This window comes from Trifolium pratense, linkage group LG6, assembly GCF_020283565.1.
Source record: "Trifolium pratense cultivar HEN17-A07 linkage group LG6, ARS_RC_1.1, whole genome shotgun sequence".
Classification (NCBI taxonomy): Eukaryota; Viridiplantae; Streptophyta; class Magnoliopsida; order Fabales; family Fabaceae; genus Trifolium; species Trifolium pratense.
The window spans coordinates 37,434,648-37,451,846 of record NC_060064.1 but is presented as its reverse complement, the minus strand read 5'-3'; the positions used below and the strand labels follow the sequence as shown (position 1 = coordinate 37,451,846).

Sequence of the window (17,199 nt, the reverse complement as noted above, 5' to 3'; positions counted from 1 at the left end):
TTTAAAAAACCTGGCACACATTTGTGACATTTTCCATCTTTATAAAAACCCAACGGTATGCTAGCCCAACCCTAACCCTTATTCATAACCCTAATTCTCTAGCCACTAATAGTGTGACATTTTGGCCCATAACCCTAACTCTCATAGCTGTATCTTCTTTTCCTTCTTCTTCTTCATTAATTGCTCAATGACATGCAAATATTTCATGTGTCTTCTAACCCTAATGCAATGTTTTAAGAACCGGACCGGACCGGCCGGTTCAACCGGGAACCGGACACAGCAGCGGTCCGGGCTAGTGCTGAGAACCGGTAGTCTGCAGAACCGGAAAAAAACCGCTTGAAACCGGTACGAACCGTCCGGAACCGTTCGAACCGGTGAACTGGGGGCGGTTTGAAAAAACCGGCCGGTTCGGAATCTTTTGAAAATTTTAAAAAAAAAAAATCAATTTTTTTTTCGTTTTCTTTAATTAATATTTTTCTGAAGGAAACAAATGAGTAGTAAGGAATTAATCCATAGCCTATATTGGAAAACCTATATTAAATACAATTTAATGCCTAGCCTATAATTTGAGTTTATTGGAAAACCTATTAAATACAATTGATACAATTTAATATAATTGATATACTTTTCTGATATGCATTGACCGGCATTGTTTACATGTCTACCTTATTGATATGCATTAATATGCATTTATTGATATCTTGATATTTGCCTTAATTGTATAATATATTCTTAATTCTTAACAAACAATTTTAAGTTTATATGATTATGTAAAGTTTATATGATTTTGTCCAATTTAAAGTTTAACAATTTATATGAATTATGAATTTCGAATTTATGTATAATTATTTGGTATAAATTATGCATTTTGGATTTATGATTTCTTTATGTTAAATTTCTAAATTTTCTATTTTGTTAATGTTACTTTATTAATTTGTTTATTAGTTGTGAAATAAGAAAGTTATATGAACGGTTCAATATAAACGGTTTAATAACGATTGAACCGGTCCGACCGGTTGACCCTTGAACCAGTAGCCACACCGGTTCGACCTCCGATCCGGTTCTTAAAACATTGCCCTAATGTTTCTATATTTCTCCATAACTACTCACAATTGTATCTTCTTCTCCTTCTTCATTAATTGCTTAAAACACATGCAAATATTCCACGTGTCCAACATGCATCCCTATATGCAGTCCATGTTTTTCTATAAATACCAACAACTAGATTGTTGCCCGTGCGTTGCACGGGTTCGACGGAGCATCATGTGTATATCAATCATGGATGTAATGTGCCATCGAAATTGGTCATAAGCATACGGAAATCATTTCGGGAGAACATCATTATATATACCAATCATGGATACTATGAGCAAAGGAAATTAGTCATAAACATATGGAAATTAAGTAATTTAATTGCAATATCATTACCAAAATGGCCTAATGGAAAGAAAACATAAGTGGAGAGAAAACCAGAGTACCTAGGTGGAAAATACATCAAAAACAAATCAAAACTCAATTGGATCATTCGAGTTAGAGATCACGCTAAATCAAACTAAATTATGTAAATGAGTAAGTTTAAATCACATCTTATACTCACAAATCAAACATGCTCTTGAAAGAGATCACGCTACCATTCCAAACAAATCATCACTCAAAGCAAAATGCTCTTGAATGATCATTTACTATGCTACCACTCCAAACAAATCATCACCCAGTTTCACATAATTCAAGCAACAATTCACTAATATGTCTTCTTTGACAACACAGGTCGCATACATGTGTCTACAATTGATTCAAAAAAGTGAGTCAATTAATTTGCAAAACTTGCTTTTGAATAATAGAGTCATATATCATATATCCTATCAAAGAAAGCATCATCATGAATTCCAAAACCAATAAATTCGAGTAAGGAAATCACTATACAATTTGATGAAACATTCTTCTTGTACATTGTAACTGTAAGAGAGAGTACAAAACCCTACGATGAATCAATTGGAATATTGGAAATATCATTAGAAGAGGATTTCATCCAAATTTCTTTTCTACCTCACCTCTAAATCACTACTTCTAATGTCAGATAAAAACTCTCTTTAACTTCAACTATGCTTCAAGAATTTCCTAATTTTTTCTTCACTTCATAGACATCAATGTGTGAAAGTTTCACCAATTCTTATGAAAGAGCCTCTCAACCTTATCAATAGAATTCAGAAGCAACTTTTTAGAGTAATTAAGAAACTCAGATTCTGCATCTTCTTGAGAAAATTCTGTTTTTATACTGGATTGACCAACTTCTGCACAAACCTAAAACAAAACAGCAAACACATATTTAATTGAACAAACTGCATAAAATCCCCAAGTTAGAACCAAATCATTCTCATGAAAAAAAAAAAACACAGATCAAGAGTTAAAATTTGGGAAGGAAATATTGTAGTGAAATTGTCATTTTTATGCAGTAGCCAATGTATCTCAAAAAAAAAATGCCTAACCAAATCAATAAAATGAAATAAAATTCATTTTTATTTGGAGAGTAATTCAATCTTGATCACAAGCCAAATCATGGACACTGCAATACAATTCCATTTAGATCAAAGCCTACCTTTCCGTAAGACAGCGACGCTTTTCTTCAACTTTGTTAACAGACTGGGATTTTCCTTGAGGACATCAATAGCTGTAATTGCAGCACTTGCGAGATATGGAGGCAAAGAAGCAGAAAAGACGTAGCCAGAGCTACTCAATCGCTGCCAAAGTTGAAACCACAGATATTAGTGCTGGGAAAATGGATGAGAAATAATAGTCACCATCATCGACCATATTTTCCTCTCTTTTTATCTCAGTTTATATGAAAATCCAAATTAGTTTATGAATCAGTTTATATATGAACTACCATACTTGGTGATTTGTAACTCTCGCACTTCTGGTGCAGAATCTTCCTTCTGTGGCCAATGCATGTCCTATAGCAGCAGTTATAAGATCTAATTTCTAACCTGCAGCACACTACAACAAATCACAAATAGCGATAGAAATCAGAATAGTGGATGAAACCAGGGCAAGTAACAATAGTCTTTTAAGGAATGATATTGAAACTTGCAACAGACACCAATCTAAGAGCAACACCAATAGGTCAAAATATTTGTTTAAATACTTCATATATCTTCAATTTGCATTTGTTGATTACCATACTATCTCAGCAGAAATAGCTGTTCATATAGCAAAATTAAGTAATTAATCAATATTGAGTGATGCTTGAAGCAAGCAATTCATTCAACTAAATCTTAAGACTGTGAGCACTACTTTGGAAACACAATATAGATGTCTAAAGCTAATAAAAACATGATAGAAAAGATCTACCTGGTAGAGAGCTTCAACAACAATATAACGACTCAAATTCTTGGTGTGCTTATATTTAGAAGTAATGTTCTCTAAAGTTTCTTGTAAAGAATCCATGTCATTGGGCTTAAAATACACCACGGTGCTTCTAGAAAGATAAAGATCATCCTGTATTCCGCAATGCACTCCCTCATCCCTGTAAAAAAATACAAAATTATATATGAATTGAATCTTGAACCTGCTTGAACACAAGTGTTTGTAAACAAAGCCTCCACTGATCAAGTGATCAGCCGGGTACCAAATGTAGTTGTTTTGCTATATTTTGAAACATAAAGTGAGTGAAGAAGAATTCAGTTCATTCTTACCAAAAAATTGTTTCACTCAAAAATTGAATTCAGATTTTTCCGAATGATCCATCCTTTGAGTATTATTAATTTATTATTAATGAATACTAATAATCAAAAAAATGATAGAAATTTGGTATAGAGGAGTAATATTAATTACCATAATAAATCCATGCATTAAGGTCAAGTAATCCACTTCAGGAACTGACCTTACAAATTGCCTGAAGAAACAAACCTGCAAATTGCAATTAAGTATAACAAAGACAATAATTTATTTAGTAAAATATAATTAGTACTGTATTATAATTTGTAAAATGATGAAAATGATCAAGAATGAGTTTGACTTACAATCCAAATTAGGACAGGTTTTTTAGTCCAGAAACTCAAGTGTCTTTTTCCAAATGAAGTCTCACCAGCAAATCTGAATCTCTCAGGATCTGTCATACACAAATAATGCACCAAATAAATCACGTAAGTTCCCCGAACATAGTATATAAAATTATTTATATACATGATATTAATTATTTAATTGATTAGCACTTTCTTTAAGACATTCTTTCATAACAATTTGATAAAAATTCATAAGTTGAACGCTAACATGTGAAAATTGGTACTCAGGTGTCTTGGTTTCTTCTTCCCATCTTTTCCACCTTCTCATCTATTGAGTTATAATTAATCAATTTATGTATCAAAGAGATAAATAAATCTAATATATAATATAATTATAATAATTAGATAAAAGCTAAATTGCATTTTTGGCTCTCTAACTTTCACAAACTTGCGATTTTGCTCTCTTAACTTTCATAATAGCACTTTTAACTCATAACTTTAGCCCATTTTGTAAAAGGTTGACCCAACCTTCTTGATCACACAACTTTTTGACAATTGAGAAAAAAAAGCCTTAAACTGACAAAAGCATAAAGAAGGGAATCAATGTAATTTCTCAAGGTCAATTCAAACTTTTGTAGGATGCTTTATTACAACAAAGTTGAATAACAGACATGACCATGTTATAGCTCAATTTCACAGATTTAAGTCTCTAACACAATCTTGTGCAGTTTTGAGGCCAAAATAGAGCTCTTCAGAAGCTTCCCTTTCTTTTTGATATGGTCATGCCGAGTCTTCATTACACACTCCATAATCCACACCTACAATATTTGTGTTACATGTAATCAGAAAGTTCCTAATTGCTTGAATCAATCTAGAGTCAAAAGAAATGACTATACAAAAATTTCTTAAGGAAATTATTATTACAGTGACAAATTGAGCATAGGTACTTGCAGCAAGATATGTATGTGTATAACAAAATGCTTACATTTACTCTTTTTGGAGAAAGCTCCTCCAATGTGTTTGCTTTTGATCTTGTGTGTGCTCCCTGTTCACTCATTCACGTCGCCAGGTATGCCAAAAGAAAGCGAGAAAGAAGAGCAATCTGAAAATGTATAGCAAAACAAAACCGTCTAATATTTAGCAAATTAGTAAAGTAAAATGGTTAGCAAATAAGTTACAAAACCGCAAAAATTGATCTACTTAAAACCAAGCCTATTGCAAAAGATTCAAAAAAGCAAATGATGATAGAAAAAATTGATCAACTTTGGGAAAAACTCGATGTGAAAAATTTATGCATAAATTAACATCTCATACCTCAAACGATACGAAATAGTGCATAGTGTCCCATCAACCCATTTTTGCTTTTGGAGTTTGCTCTCAGACTTAAATTCTAGAAGACCTTGTGCAGTTTTGAGGCCAAAATAGAGCTCTTCAGAAGCTTCCCTTTCTTTTTGATATGGTCATGCCGAGTCTTCATTACACACTCCATAATCCACACCTACAATATTTGTGTTACATGTAATCAGAAAGTTCCTAATTGCTTGAATCAATCTAGAGTCAAAAGAAATGACTATACAAAAATTTCTTAAGGAAATTATTATTACAGTGACAAATTGAGCATAGGTACTTGCAGCAAGATATGTATGTGTATAACAAAATGCTTACATTTACTCTTTTTGGAGAAAGCTCCTCCAATGTGTTTGCTTTTGATCTTAATTTTGACCTGAAAATTAAGATAAATATTAAATAAATTTTCTTATCTCCAAAACAGATTTGTTATTAGGCATGAAATATGGTACCTAATATTTCTTGTTGATGTAAACAGACACATGTTTCCATCGTAATGCACCTATAATGAATTACATCAACAACCATAAATTAAAATAATGATGACAAAATCAAATAAAACACTACAATGTTGTGAATTCCTTAATCTTATTGAGAAAGAGCTAAGTGTGATCTTTATTGATTAATTACCTTTTTCTGTAACCTGCAACAAATCATCCACACATGAAGAAAAAATTTCTAACATCTGACCCTCAAAAGCAAAAGCATGTGGACATTGTGTTTCTGCTATTCCCTTATCATAGGGACTTATTGATGCATTCTTCTTTGCTTCTTTTGGAAATCTCGCTATCAAAGCTGCTTCTCCTCTCAAAGCTTATAATGCAATGAAAAAAAAAAAGAATGCATCAGACAAAATAATCGATATTGTTCCGTAGAAAATCTTACATCTTAATCTTACAAACATAGTAAACAGTGTTTTATAAACCCAACCAAACAATGAACCAAGACAAAATCGCGATTGAACTGCTTAAATAACCAAACTGTAGATAATGTCAGTTCATAGAAAGATTAAGCAAGTACCTGTTGCAGCTGCAGCAGTAAGAGTTATAAGATCACCCGGTGTTTGAATATCAACTGCAGACTTGACGGTAGAAGCTACACGGTCAAAAGCAATAATTGAAACTGAAACAAAACTACCCTCAAATCAAATTTCATGTTACTCACTCTTGTCCCATTATGGATTCAAGAAATCACATATCAAAACCTACACACACAAAAAAAGACTACAAAATCAGAAATTATCAAAATCCCAATGTAAAAACAACCAAGTGGATAAGTACACTACAAAAAATGATTGAATAAAGTGCACTAACTGAGTTAGATAAACACACTTACTCCAAATCTTCAAGGGTGGCATCCAAGACCTTACTTATCTACTTGGTACTGTTTCACATTTGTTCCTTCTCTTAAGGAAATTACTCATTCCCTTACACTGCAATTATCATTCAAGGATTCAAGTTTAGAAAACAATATAAAACAAATATTGCAATTAAATTAGACAATAACAATATTCATTGTTGTTTATCATCCTCCATCTAGATTTTCTTCCAAACCCAAGAAAAGATGAAAAACTATTTGAAAAAGAACAAAAGAATAGCATATAACAGGCCTCTAAACAGAACTAATTAAGAACCATAATCACTAACAATAATTCTCAAAATGTTTAACAAAAAGTAAAATTTACTTGTCTGCAAACTTTCATTTCAATGAAAGAACTTAGGAATGTCAGAAAAAAATTGGTTTCATAAATTGATATTAGGAGATTGTTACTGAATGATACAAAGTAATTAAGCCATAAATATGATGAACCTGGGCATTACTGACCTTTTTCTGAGATTTATAAAATCACAAACAAATCAAAGAACAAATTTATGAAAACCCAAAAAATTGAAAAAGGGGAATTTAGAATTGGTACCAGATATTTGCCATCTTGATGAGAGAGAGATGATGTTGATGAGGTGGAGGACGAATTGTGTTCAAAGGAAGTTTGATACGGAGACTACGCTTGTAACGACGGCGCTCTGCCGCAGAGGAAGAAACAAAAAAAACGGACTGTGATTGAGATGAGAGGGACGGTGGTGGTACCACGAGGGGAGCGGGCGAGAAGGGGGAGAGGAGACAGTGCTTGTAACGACGGCGCTCTGCCGCAGCTTCTTCTGCAGAGGAAGAAGCGAAAAAATGGAAGAGATGGGAGGGATGGTGGCGTACCACGAGGGGAGCGGACGAGAATGGATGTTGAATGGATAAATTGAGGACTCTTTTCTGCTTCTTTGCTAGCAACAGAAGAATGGAATGATATCATTAGGAGCAACATGCATCCAATAGTTTACATAAACCAGCAATCCAGCCAACTGTTTGTATAAACCAGTTGTTTTCATAAACCAGTTGTTTGTCTCACCAGCCATGGTCACCAATATTCTTCTAAATTACTCCAAATCCCTTAATCATGGCTCCTTGATCCTTGAAGCTCATATGCAAGATGAAACTCAATGTTAGGCTTGATTAAAAGGCACGAATTTTAGAAGGAATGAAGAGATTGATTTGATGTTTACCTTTCTTGAAAGCCCAAGATTCAAGGATTACAAATCTACACTTGCATGTGAACTTTGAGTTGATCTTGGTTTGAATTTGCTAGATGATGATACTGATATGAGAGATGAGAGCATAAGGATGAGATGAGGAGGACAGAGAGAGAGAAAGAGATATTGAGAATAGAGAGAGATGAAAGTGTGAGGATGTGAGACAAAATGAGAGAGTAGCTGAGAAGAAAGAGAAATAAACTTGTTAAATGATGAATTATGGTAGACACTTGAAGTTCTCCAATTGGTGCTAGTAGAGATCCAATAAAATTGATGCAAATGATTACATCAGCATGATATCACACATAACATAAGGCAGTAGGGTTTTGAAGGGGGAATTAGGGTTTGGGTTGGAAAGTCCACCAACCTTTAGTATATATAGATCACAAACCATCTCCACTATGTCTATTGCTCTGCAAAACCACTCTTCCACAAAAATCACAAACCATCTCCTATAATTATCTAACCCATATCAACTCATCCTAACCATCTATTTCATTCTAACAATTCACAAGCAATCACTATAATCATCAACTCAAAAATATTCTAACAATTCATCTCACTTTTTCCCTCTAATTTCTTGTGATTTTAAAAGCTTTCTCGCTCAATCCTTGATGGATTGGAACCACACCTAAGCAATTCTTTTCTTCTCATCTACTTTTTCCATATTATTTCTAAATCTATGAGTTTGATGCTCATGGTGAAAGTGTTTTGTTTGGTGGCAAATTTGCATAAAAGATTCACATCTGGATTTAAGCAGCAAGATTTAAGCAACAAGATTTTTCATTAGCCCCATACCTAAATCTTTTTATATATATTTCTAAATTCTTAAAAGAAGCATCTAACACAGGAATTTTAAAAGAGAAGAATAGACCTTGCATATTCTGTGTAAAAAATTAAGACTGTATAAACTGATTATAATATAGCAGACTGTATAAACTGATGATAATAGCAAAGTGTAGCAACAAATACATCCATAAAAAGTTATCATATTAATTTACTCGGCATAGTTTCTCTAAGCCATTCAAATGTAATTTCGTGTACATCCTATAAAAAGTAAGGATATTAATTTACTCAGCAAAATGTAACTCAACAGTTTCTCTAATTCATTCAAATGCAATTTGTCATGGAATTTCAATCCGTAGTGATCTATGGTGGAAGTTGAAGAATGTGAATTTAAATGTACTTAAAATATACTTAGAGTTAATTTGGTTACAGAGATGCTAAATATTTTGGACACCAGACATTTTTGTGTTGAAGGAAGTAGAGGTGTGGAAGAAGGACTTAAATCTATGAGGGAAAAGTCTTAAACTTGACAAAGAGAATATTTGATTTGTGAAATAAAAATATAAGAATGAAAATTTTTGTTGCATGTAGTTTGATTGGTTAATTTTCTGTCTGTATTAAATGCAGATGATGTTTATTCTTTTTGTTGCATGTAGGTTGATTGGTGAATTTTTTGGTTAGTATGTATCATTAAGATTTTTCTTTCACATCGATGGCTCCAAGGAAGAATGTTAGCTTCATTGGCCAATTGTTATTAATTGGTGAGAATCTTTTGTTGCATGTATGGAATATCGATCATTGGCCTTTTTTTATTTTTTTTATTAAGGTGAAATCTTAATTTGCACAAGGAGTACAACTGAAAACCCTACAAGAAAGGTACAGAGGAGGGAAACAAAAGAAGGAAAAAAGATACCATCACAGCAAAAACTACTGCGCCTAAAAACAAGAAAAAATAGTTACAAAAGACCAACTTGCTCCCTGCTAAATAGCTAAAGCTAAAAACCAACTCTTCCTTAAAATATATGTTATACAAAGTTAGTTTGATTATAGAGATGCTAATATTTTCAAAAAGGTGTTAATAAGAATATAGCTAATATTATAGTTTTACAAAAATCCTTCACTTAATTAATGAAAAAACTTGATAATTGTAAGATAATCACTCATTGGTGTGATTTTTCTCTAACCATTTTATTCCATGTGTCCCTTTAGAAATTTTCTATTACATGCATTGGTCAGCTTTTTTTAACATATAGATTATAATTTAACAAAAACAATTATTTTTTTCTTTGTTAAATTACTTTCAATGCATGTGTAAGCTATGATGCAGGTCATTATCTTTTTTTTTTGTTGACAAAATGCAGGTCATTATCTTAGAATGGAAAAAATTTATTAAATTGTGCTAATACGTCTAACAAATTCTACTATATATAAAAATGCTTTGGAAGGAGATGATGACAATTTCCGAGAAATACAGGCATCAAATGAGAAGAAATCATTACATATATGCCATATTTCTACTTCTACAAAACTCAACAAAATTGTCAACTGTTAATTAAGAAGTTTTTTTAATTCATTGATATTTATCCTTTAGAACTATATTAATACAAAGCCTACATTCGTAGTATATATATACAATCAAATGTGCTAATAGTATTGTTATGTTAGTAGTAGTAGTAGTGGGATCTAGATTGGGGACATGTTCACGATGATGGTTTTCAGGCCCGGTTTTGGGCCAGGGCAACTAGGCATCCGGCCCAGGGCCTCAAACTTTAAAGGGCCTCTTTTGATTTTTTTTTTGGGAGACCCAACGTAAAGCTATTCTTCATATATTATTTACGAGACAAATAAAAACAATAAAGTGATTGGTTTGGTGGCACGAATTCCAGTCCAAAAATTATAGATCCTTGGGGTTTTGAGTTTGATTCCCCCTACGACAGTTTTATTTTGTTTTCTTTTATTTAAGACTTTTATAATGAATTTACACAACTATTGTTTATATTCTATAAAAGTATAAATTAAATACTCTTTGCATAAAAAAAAATAAAAAACAACTTTAAAACTTATAAATAACCTGACTACTTTATTTATTTTAAAAAAAAAAATAGATTTTATTATTTCTTTGAAAATATATAATTAATTTCTACTCTATAAAAAAAAAATTAAATAGATTATGTTCTTTTTTTTAAAAAAAAATTGTATTTTTATCAAGTATCCATTTTTATTATTTGTCCCGGACCTCCAAAATCTCGACTCCGATCCTGATGGTTTTATTAATTTCATGTGTACTTCAACATGAAAGCCACGTCTACCTACGTTTGCACACTACAATTTATTCCATGTCCTTGCATGGACATTGAACATGATAGATTGATTTGGCTTTTTGCTTGCTTTTTCATGTTTTTCATTTTTTTACTTGAGTTCTACTCCAGCCAAAATTATAAATTAAATTTCACTTTTCAAATTTATTGAATAATTGATGTGATTGATTTTTTTTTTTTGTTACAGATGTGCTTGATTTATAGACAAAAAAAAACATCAATAATTCAATGAATTTGAAAAGTAAAGTTTTACAATTATAATATAATTATGACAAGAGAGGGATATGGATTCCCTGCTGTGGGAAATGCCACAGTTTCACGCAGTAATGAATAATAGCCGTTAATTTGAGATCGGACGGTCTAAATCAAATATTCAAAAAACAATCTTAACTGATGATTATATCTGACGGACGAAAACAGCTACTATGTAATGCAGTAACTAACTGCAGCATTTTTTATTTTTTTTGACAAAACTAAATGCAGCATATTTGTTTCTATAGGAGTATATATTTTTATCAATTTATAAATATCAACAAAAATTTATTCGGTTACACACTTACAGTATTTAGTTCAGAAATAGATTCTAAACTATAGATTTAGAGGTATGGGTGGGAACAAATAATCATGTGTGGGTGTTGGTTAGGATGACTATGAAATAGAAAAACATGAAAGGGGGACTTCATATCGTATTCCTATCATCACAGCAGCAGCCACTAGCCATGAAGAAATATGCAATTCCTTGTTAGTTGTTGGATTTGGACTTGAGTAGTGAAAGTGATGGGAATTCAATTTTTTTTTTTTTTTGTCATGGCATAATCGTTATTTATTGCATGGATGTTAACATGTTGAGGCCTTGGTGGTCCACTCAATGCAGGCAGATCTATTCTATATTCCAAATATTTTAAAATTAAAAGATCTGAAATTTCGATATTCTAAATGTTCAAAAATTTGAAAATTTAGAAGAAAAAAAGCATTCCAAAACTTCCAAGTCTCTACTCAAATTTCTATTATTCTGACTACTTAATTAAGCCTAGGCATTATTATCTTAATTTTCATGTTTAGAATAAGCTCTAATTAGGAGCAAGTATAATGATTTTGCTTAACAATGGTTCATGATATAATTTCTTTTATGACTACTTAATTAAGCCTAGGCATTATCATCTTAATTTTCATGTTTAGAATAAGCTCTAATTAGGAGCAAGTATAATGATTTTGCTTAACAATGGTTCATGATAAGTAGGGTTGGGAATAGGCCAGGCGGCCTACAGGGGCCTTTGGCCTGGCCTGTATAAGCCTGGCCTGGCCTGGCCTGGTTATTAAAAATGCCAGGCTTAGGCTTTGAAAACGGCCTGTTTACATAAATAGGTCAGGCTTAGGCTTCTAAAAAGGCCTACGAAGCCTGATAGGCCGACCTGTTTATAATAATAATTATTTATATAATATTATTATTTATATCTTATAAAAAAATATTATTTATAATAATTATTATTTTTCGTAATCGTATTTGTTATTTTATTAGTTTTTAATTATTGTGTTAATCATATTATTAGCTTTTTCTTAATGTTGTAGAAATTATAAAAATTTAAATGTAAACATTTTAAGGCCTCTTTAGCCTATTTAAAAAAACTATATAGAGAAGCTTTAATGTAACACAGGCTTTTAAACAGGCTACAAGGCCAGGTCAGGCTTTTAAAAGGCTCAGGCCAGGCCAAAAAAAATAACATTTGATAGGCCGCAGGCCAGGCTCAGGCCTGAAAAAAATTCGTAGGCCAGGCTTAGGCCTGTCAAGGCCTGGCCTGGCCTGGCCTGTTCCCAACCCTAATGATAAGGAACCTTTCTTCCCTATAAAATTCATTGCCAATCAACTCAAAACAAGAAGCACCTAATTTTGTCTTAATTTTGTGAGGGCTAACTATTTCCATGAAATGTATGAAGCTATAGATAATGAGAGACTAAAAAATCTGATTAACTAAGTTAAAACAGTGATAGAGTATAATTAAAAACAGTGATAGAGTACAATTAAAAACTTATAATTAAAACAGTATATAAAAGAAATCAGAACCAAAAGACCAGAAAAATGATAGTAAGTAGAGGTTGCAGCAACACTTCATTCTTCATCTTTCACTCATAATCATCAAAATAGTGCATATGTTTAGAAAGGGATTTAGGAGATTTTTCTTTAAAGAATGTTTAGGTAGATCATATCATAAAAGCTTTCACCTAACCTAACCTATTGCTAGAGTCACCCACAATTGCTTAGAAGTATTTTTAAGTTTTGGAAAGTTCCATACACGTGATAAAGGCACTATGGTCACCTCTATGTGGTCCAATATTTTGTGTGTAACAATTTGTAACTGAAAATGTTCCTACCGGTAATTAGTCCCGGTCACCTAAAACAATCACTTGTTGATATTTTTTTCAAATTAATAAATATCTTGATCTATAGCTGGATTAGGATTTAGGATGATATCTAGTTAGATATTAGTAGATATAACACACATAAACTCACTCATAGTTTTAAACTGTAGTAACACAATTGTTGGTGGTGGAGTCAGGATTTTTGTGGGGTCTGAGCAAAACTGAAAGCTTGAAAGAAGAGAGACGGAACGTACCAAATACCAGAAAAATATTTTAAATATGAATGAATATGCAATAAAATCCATTTTAACCAAATCAATTTCACAATTCTTCATTCAAAATCACACATAAATCAAAGGCTATCCAAAATTCAATGGCAACATTTCAAAATGTAGATCAAGTAAGGGGGAAAAACACAGATTGAATAAATTACCAATGAAAGAGAAAAAACTGTAGAAATAAATACCTTTTTAACATTGAGATTTTGAGGCCAAGCATAAAGAAATTTGTGAAAATAATCATAAAGTTGTCTTGCTCAAAAAATAAAAGGTTAAATATGTTTTTGGTCGCTATAATTTTTTAGAATTTCCGTTTTACTCCCTGAAGTTTATTTTAACACTTTTTAGTCCCTGAAGTTTCATCAGTCAATGTTTTTAGTCCCTACTTTTTATTCAACTCGTGCATATCATTTGAAATTTTAATTTTTTTTTCTGTGGTTAGGATTAGTACATTATATGAATATTTGTTACAAAAGTTTAAATTTTTTTAACAAAAGATGAATTAAATATAATTTTTTTAGTTTTTTGCACATAAAAATTCATAAATAATTTATCTTATATTAAAAAATTCTAAATTTTTATCGGAAATGTTCTTATAATATTATAAACATGAATACAAAAAATCATTCAAAAATGTGAAAGTATATACTAGTTGAATGAAAAGTATGGACTAAAAACATCGATCGATGAAACTTCAGGGACTAAAAAATGTGAAAACAAACTTCAAAGACTAAAGCGAAAATTCTAGAAAACAATAGGGACCAAAAACATATTTAACAGAAAATAAAATAAAGATTTTAAGACAAGAATAGACCTGCTGACTACGGAATGAAACAAAATCCAAATCCCCTTGAACGACCAGTCTTCTGATCCCACGTAACGCTTGCATCTCTAGAGACATCATGAAGATAACGAGATAGATTGTTAGTCATACCAAGTGACCAACAAAATTGTTTAGCATGCAATGCACAACTATCACACAAGGCAACACAAATACATATTTTTCCCATTTTAAACGGTGGTGAATCAGGAACCTGAAGCAGGATGCAAATATATTATTTTTTTCAAGTAGGTTAGTGCCTAAACCGGACTCCTGCACATATAGTGTGATGTCCCTACCAACTGAGCTAAGCCCACAGGTGTTGGAACTTAATTAAAGCAATAACATACACACATATTGAGAGAGAATTAAGTTATTATTATTGATCTCACTCTATGACAATGTCACTTTACACCACTATTTATAATGTGTTGCTTAGGTTAAGTTACTAACAGACTAATAACTACCCCTAACTAACTCCCTAAGATCAAGTAACTAACATAACAGGAAAAAAACTAACAAACATATACAACTCATCACATAAAATCACCTAACTAACTCTATTATTTGTGTTACAAGTAACCAACATTGGTTACAATGAATTACCCTCAACACACCACCTAATTCATTGTTGCCAATGCCTATACACCTTGAGTTTAGCCAAATTACAATACTCGAAAGTAAAATGCTACAATCCAAATCACACTAGACACAAGAAAGGGACATGGTTACTTGTATCGAAAAGTACCCCACATGGTCATGGGTAAGTGTCCCACATGTGAGTAAAATAGTGTCCCGTTGAAGAGAGTCAACGGGGTACAAAGTGTGTGTATGTGGAAGAAAGAGCTTCCACTTGAGGGGGAGCATTGTGTGGACTCACACTTGAGAGGGAGTGTTGAGAATATAACAAGTGTGAGTTTGTGGAAATAGTCCCACATTGAATAGGAATGTGGTGACTTGAGCATTTATAAGTGGGAGAACTCACTCACCTATCACCTTAAGGTTTTGGGTGAACAAGTGGTGTATCTCCCACAAATGTGTGTTGCTCAAAAGAACAAGTGCCATAAAAGTGAATGCTTCTCGCTCGACCCTCCCCCAATTGTTGTTCTAACAATAGGGACAGGGGTGCAAACATTTTACTTCATTAAAATTAGGGAGCTTCTACAGTACATTCGAATAATTTGAATGTACCGGTACATCAAGTCAGCAAATTGATAAATTAATGATTATTTTTATGAATTAAAAAACTATTAACCGATTTATTATATTTTAAAAATAATAATATCACAAGAGAAAACACAATATATTATTTATAAGGATGATACTAATTTTTCTAATATTTTCTTAGAAATATTTTTTCAATATTGACTATAATGATGAATAAAAATTCAAAAAATATTAAATTTAATATTTTTGACAATTTTGATGAATAATATTTAGTTACTATAATCATTTTAATGATAAGAAAAATAATTTCCTTTAAAAAATATTCATTTACATATTAATTTAATTACCTGATGTACCGGTACATTAAGAATTATCACATGTACCATAGAATTTGCCTTAAAATTATTATTATATTCAAAAAAAAAAAATTGTAAGATACAAAACTTTTGTGCAGTGATTTTGTTTTTTCTTCTTTATTGTATGCTATCTTCAACGAAGGAGATGGTTAGTTCCAATAAAGAAAAAAAAAGGTTAGTAACGACGTGAATTATCTACACGTGTTTTGTTCTAATTGGTAAATAGCACAACAAGTATATAAGGTACTCTATATAAGTTTTGTCCTTATAATTTATACTAAAAAAGAAAGAAAGAATGTCTACTTTCAAAAAATCAAAAATCTTTATTGTATTGTTTTTGCAAGAGAGAAATTAACCACAAATATTTCATGCAAAATAAAGCTAGGTTACTCTCTTTTGCATGCATGTACATCATAGCTAGCTAATCAATTCTTGCTATTCAATTTCTAGAGCTACCTATACCATCATCTTGCACCTCATCAAGGAGTTCTTCCAACAACTTGTTATCCAAGCAAGTCAATTCATCAAAAGTATCATCACCTTGACCTTCTTGTTGTTGATGGGAAATTAGAGAAGAAGAATTTGACATTAATGTATTATTTGATGTTGAAGTAGTATTTGAAACATTATAATTAGTACTAGAATGAGCAAAATCATTTGGAAAATTAAGAATAGCTTTATGACCACGAAAATGAAAAGCAGCAGCATCATAAGCACGAGCAGCTTGTTCAGCTGTATCAAATGTTCCAAGCCAAATACGAGTGCCTTTTCTTGTTGGATCACGAATTTCAGCTGCAAATTTACCCCATGGTCTTCTACGAATTCCTCTGTATCTTACCTCTGCATTATTATTTCTATCTCCCTCCATTAATTCAATTTGTTGGATTATAGTAACTAAGATTAATTATAAGGCGGTATTGTTAAATTAAATGGGTGCAAAGTAAGCTATATTTATATATGCATGAAGTGTTTGTGGTAAGATTGGCTAGCTTGACCTCCTCCAGGGTCGTAAGTGACGGTTTGAATTTCAACTTAATTTTTTATTATTATTTTTTTCAGCAAAGAATTTCAACTTAACTAATTATATAAATATAAATTATAATATACAAATAAATTGAATTAAAAACCAAATTGATGAACTTCCCCTAAAAAGAATTATTCAAGAGAATTTGAATTCAATTTATAATGA

The 17,199-nt window shown here is 31.7% G+C and overlaps 2 protein-coding genes across 13 annotated transcripts; both read right to left on the bottom strand.

Annotated features, from left to right (window-relative positions):
• Positions 1-1,788: 1,788 nt before the first annotated feature.
• On the bottom strand, positions 1,789-8,059 carry LOC123891232. Of its 12 annotated transcripts, none has more exons than XR_006803032.1 (17): positions 7,901-8,059; positions 7,264-7,808; positions 6,684-6,780; positions 6,513-6,571; positions 6,369-6,429; positions 5,979-6,161; positions 5,801-5,850; positions 5,667-5,724; positions 5,316-5,499; positions 4,987-5,103; positions 4,678-4,819; positions 4,020-4,108; positions 3,832-3,906; positions 3,349-3,523; positions 2,890-2,994; positions 2,597-2,738; positions 1,789-2,301 (listed from the first exon to the last, which is right to left on the bottom strand). XR_006803032.1 is itself a non-coding variant. In XM_045941079.1 (7 exons), the coding sequence occupies exons 1-5, from the start codon at positions 4,327-4,329 to the stop codon at positions 2,973-2,975; spliced, it is 531 nt and encodes a 176-aa protein (XP_045797035.1). In that variant the 5' UTR covers positions 4,330-4,666; the 3' UTR covers positions 1,789-2,301; positions 2,597-2,738; positions 2,890-2,972. The 12 variants fall into 12 exon arrangements, 3 of the variants coding, with proteins under 3 accessions (XP_045797035.1, XP_045797032.1, XP_045797034.1); XR_006803028.1 differs by adding an exon at positions 4,270-4,329 and having other exon boundaries at positions 4,716-4,819; positions 6,369-6,552; XR_006803031.1 differs by having other exon boundaries at positions 6,369-6,443; positions 6,513-6,552.
• Positions 8,060-16,346: 8,287 nt separating this feature from the next.
• On the bottom strand, positions 16,347-16,910 carry LOC123891567 (ethylene-responsive transcription factor ERF098-like). The gene has a single exon (XM_045941445.1). The coding sequence runs from the start codon at positions 16,876-16,878 to the stop codon at positions 16,450-16,452; it is 429 nt and encodes a 142-aa protein (XP_045797401.1). The 5' UTR covers positions 16,879-16,910; the 3' UTR covers positions 16,347-16,449.
• Positions 16,911-17,199: the final 289 nt, after the last annotated feature.

What these genes read in the sequence shown, in the direction of transcription:
- LOC123891232 (XM_045941076.1), bottom strand. Translation starts at nt 4,329, where the DNA reads ATGAGAAGGTGGAAAAGATGGGAAGAAGAAACCAAGACACCTGAGTAC. An exon ending in AACCTGTCCTAATTTGGATT is followed by an intron (nt 3,907 to 4,019) that starts GTAAGTCAAACT and finishes TGCAATTTGCAG; the next exon opens with GTTTGTTTCTTCAGGCAATT. An exon ending in TAATGCATGGATTTATTATG is followed by an intron (nt 3,643 to 3,831) that starts GTAATTAATATT and finishes TTCAAAATATAG; the next exon opens with CAAAACAACTACATTTGGTA.
- LOC123891567 (XM_045941445.1), bottom strand. Translation starts at nt 16,878, where the DNA reads ATGGAGGGAGATAGAAATAATAATGCAGAGGTAAGATACAGAGGAATT.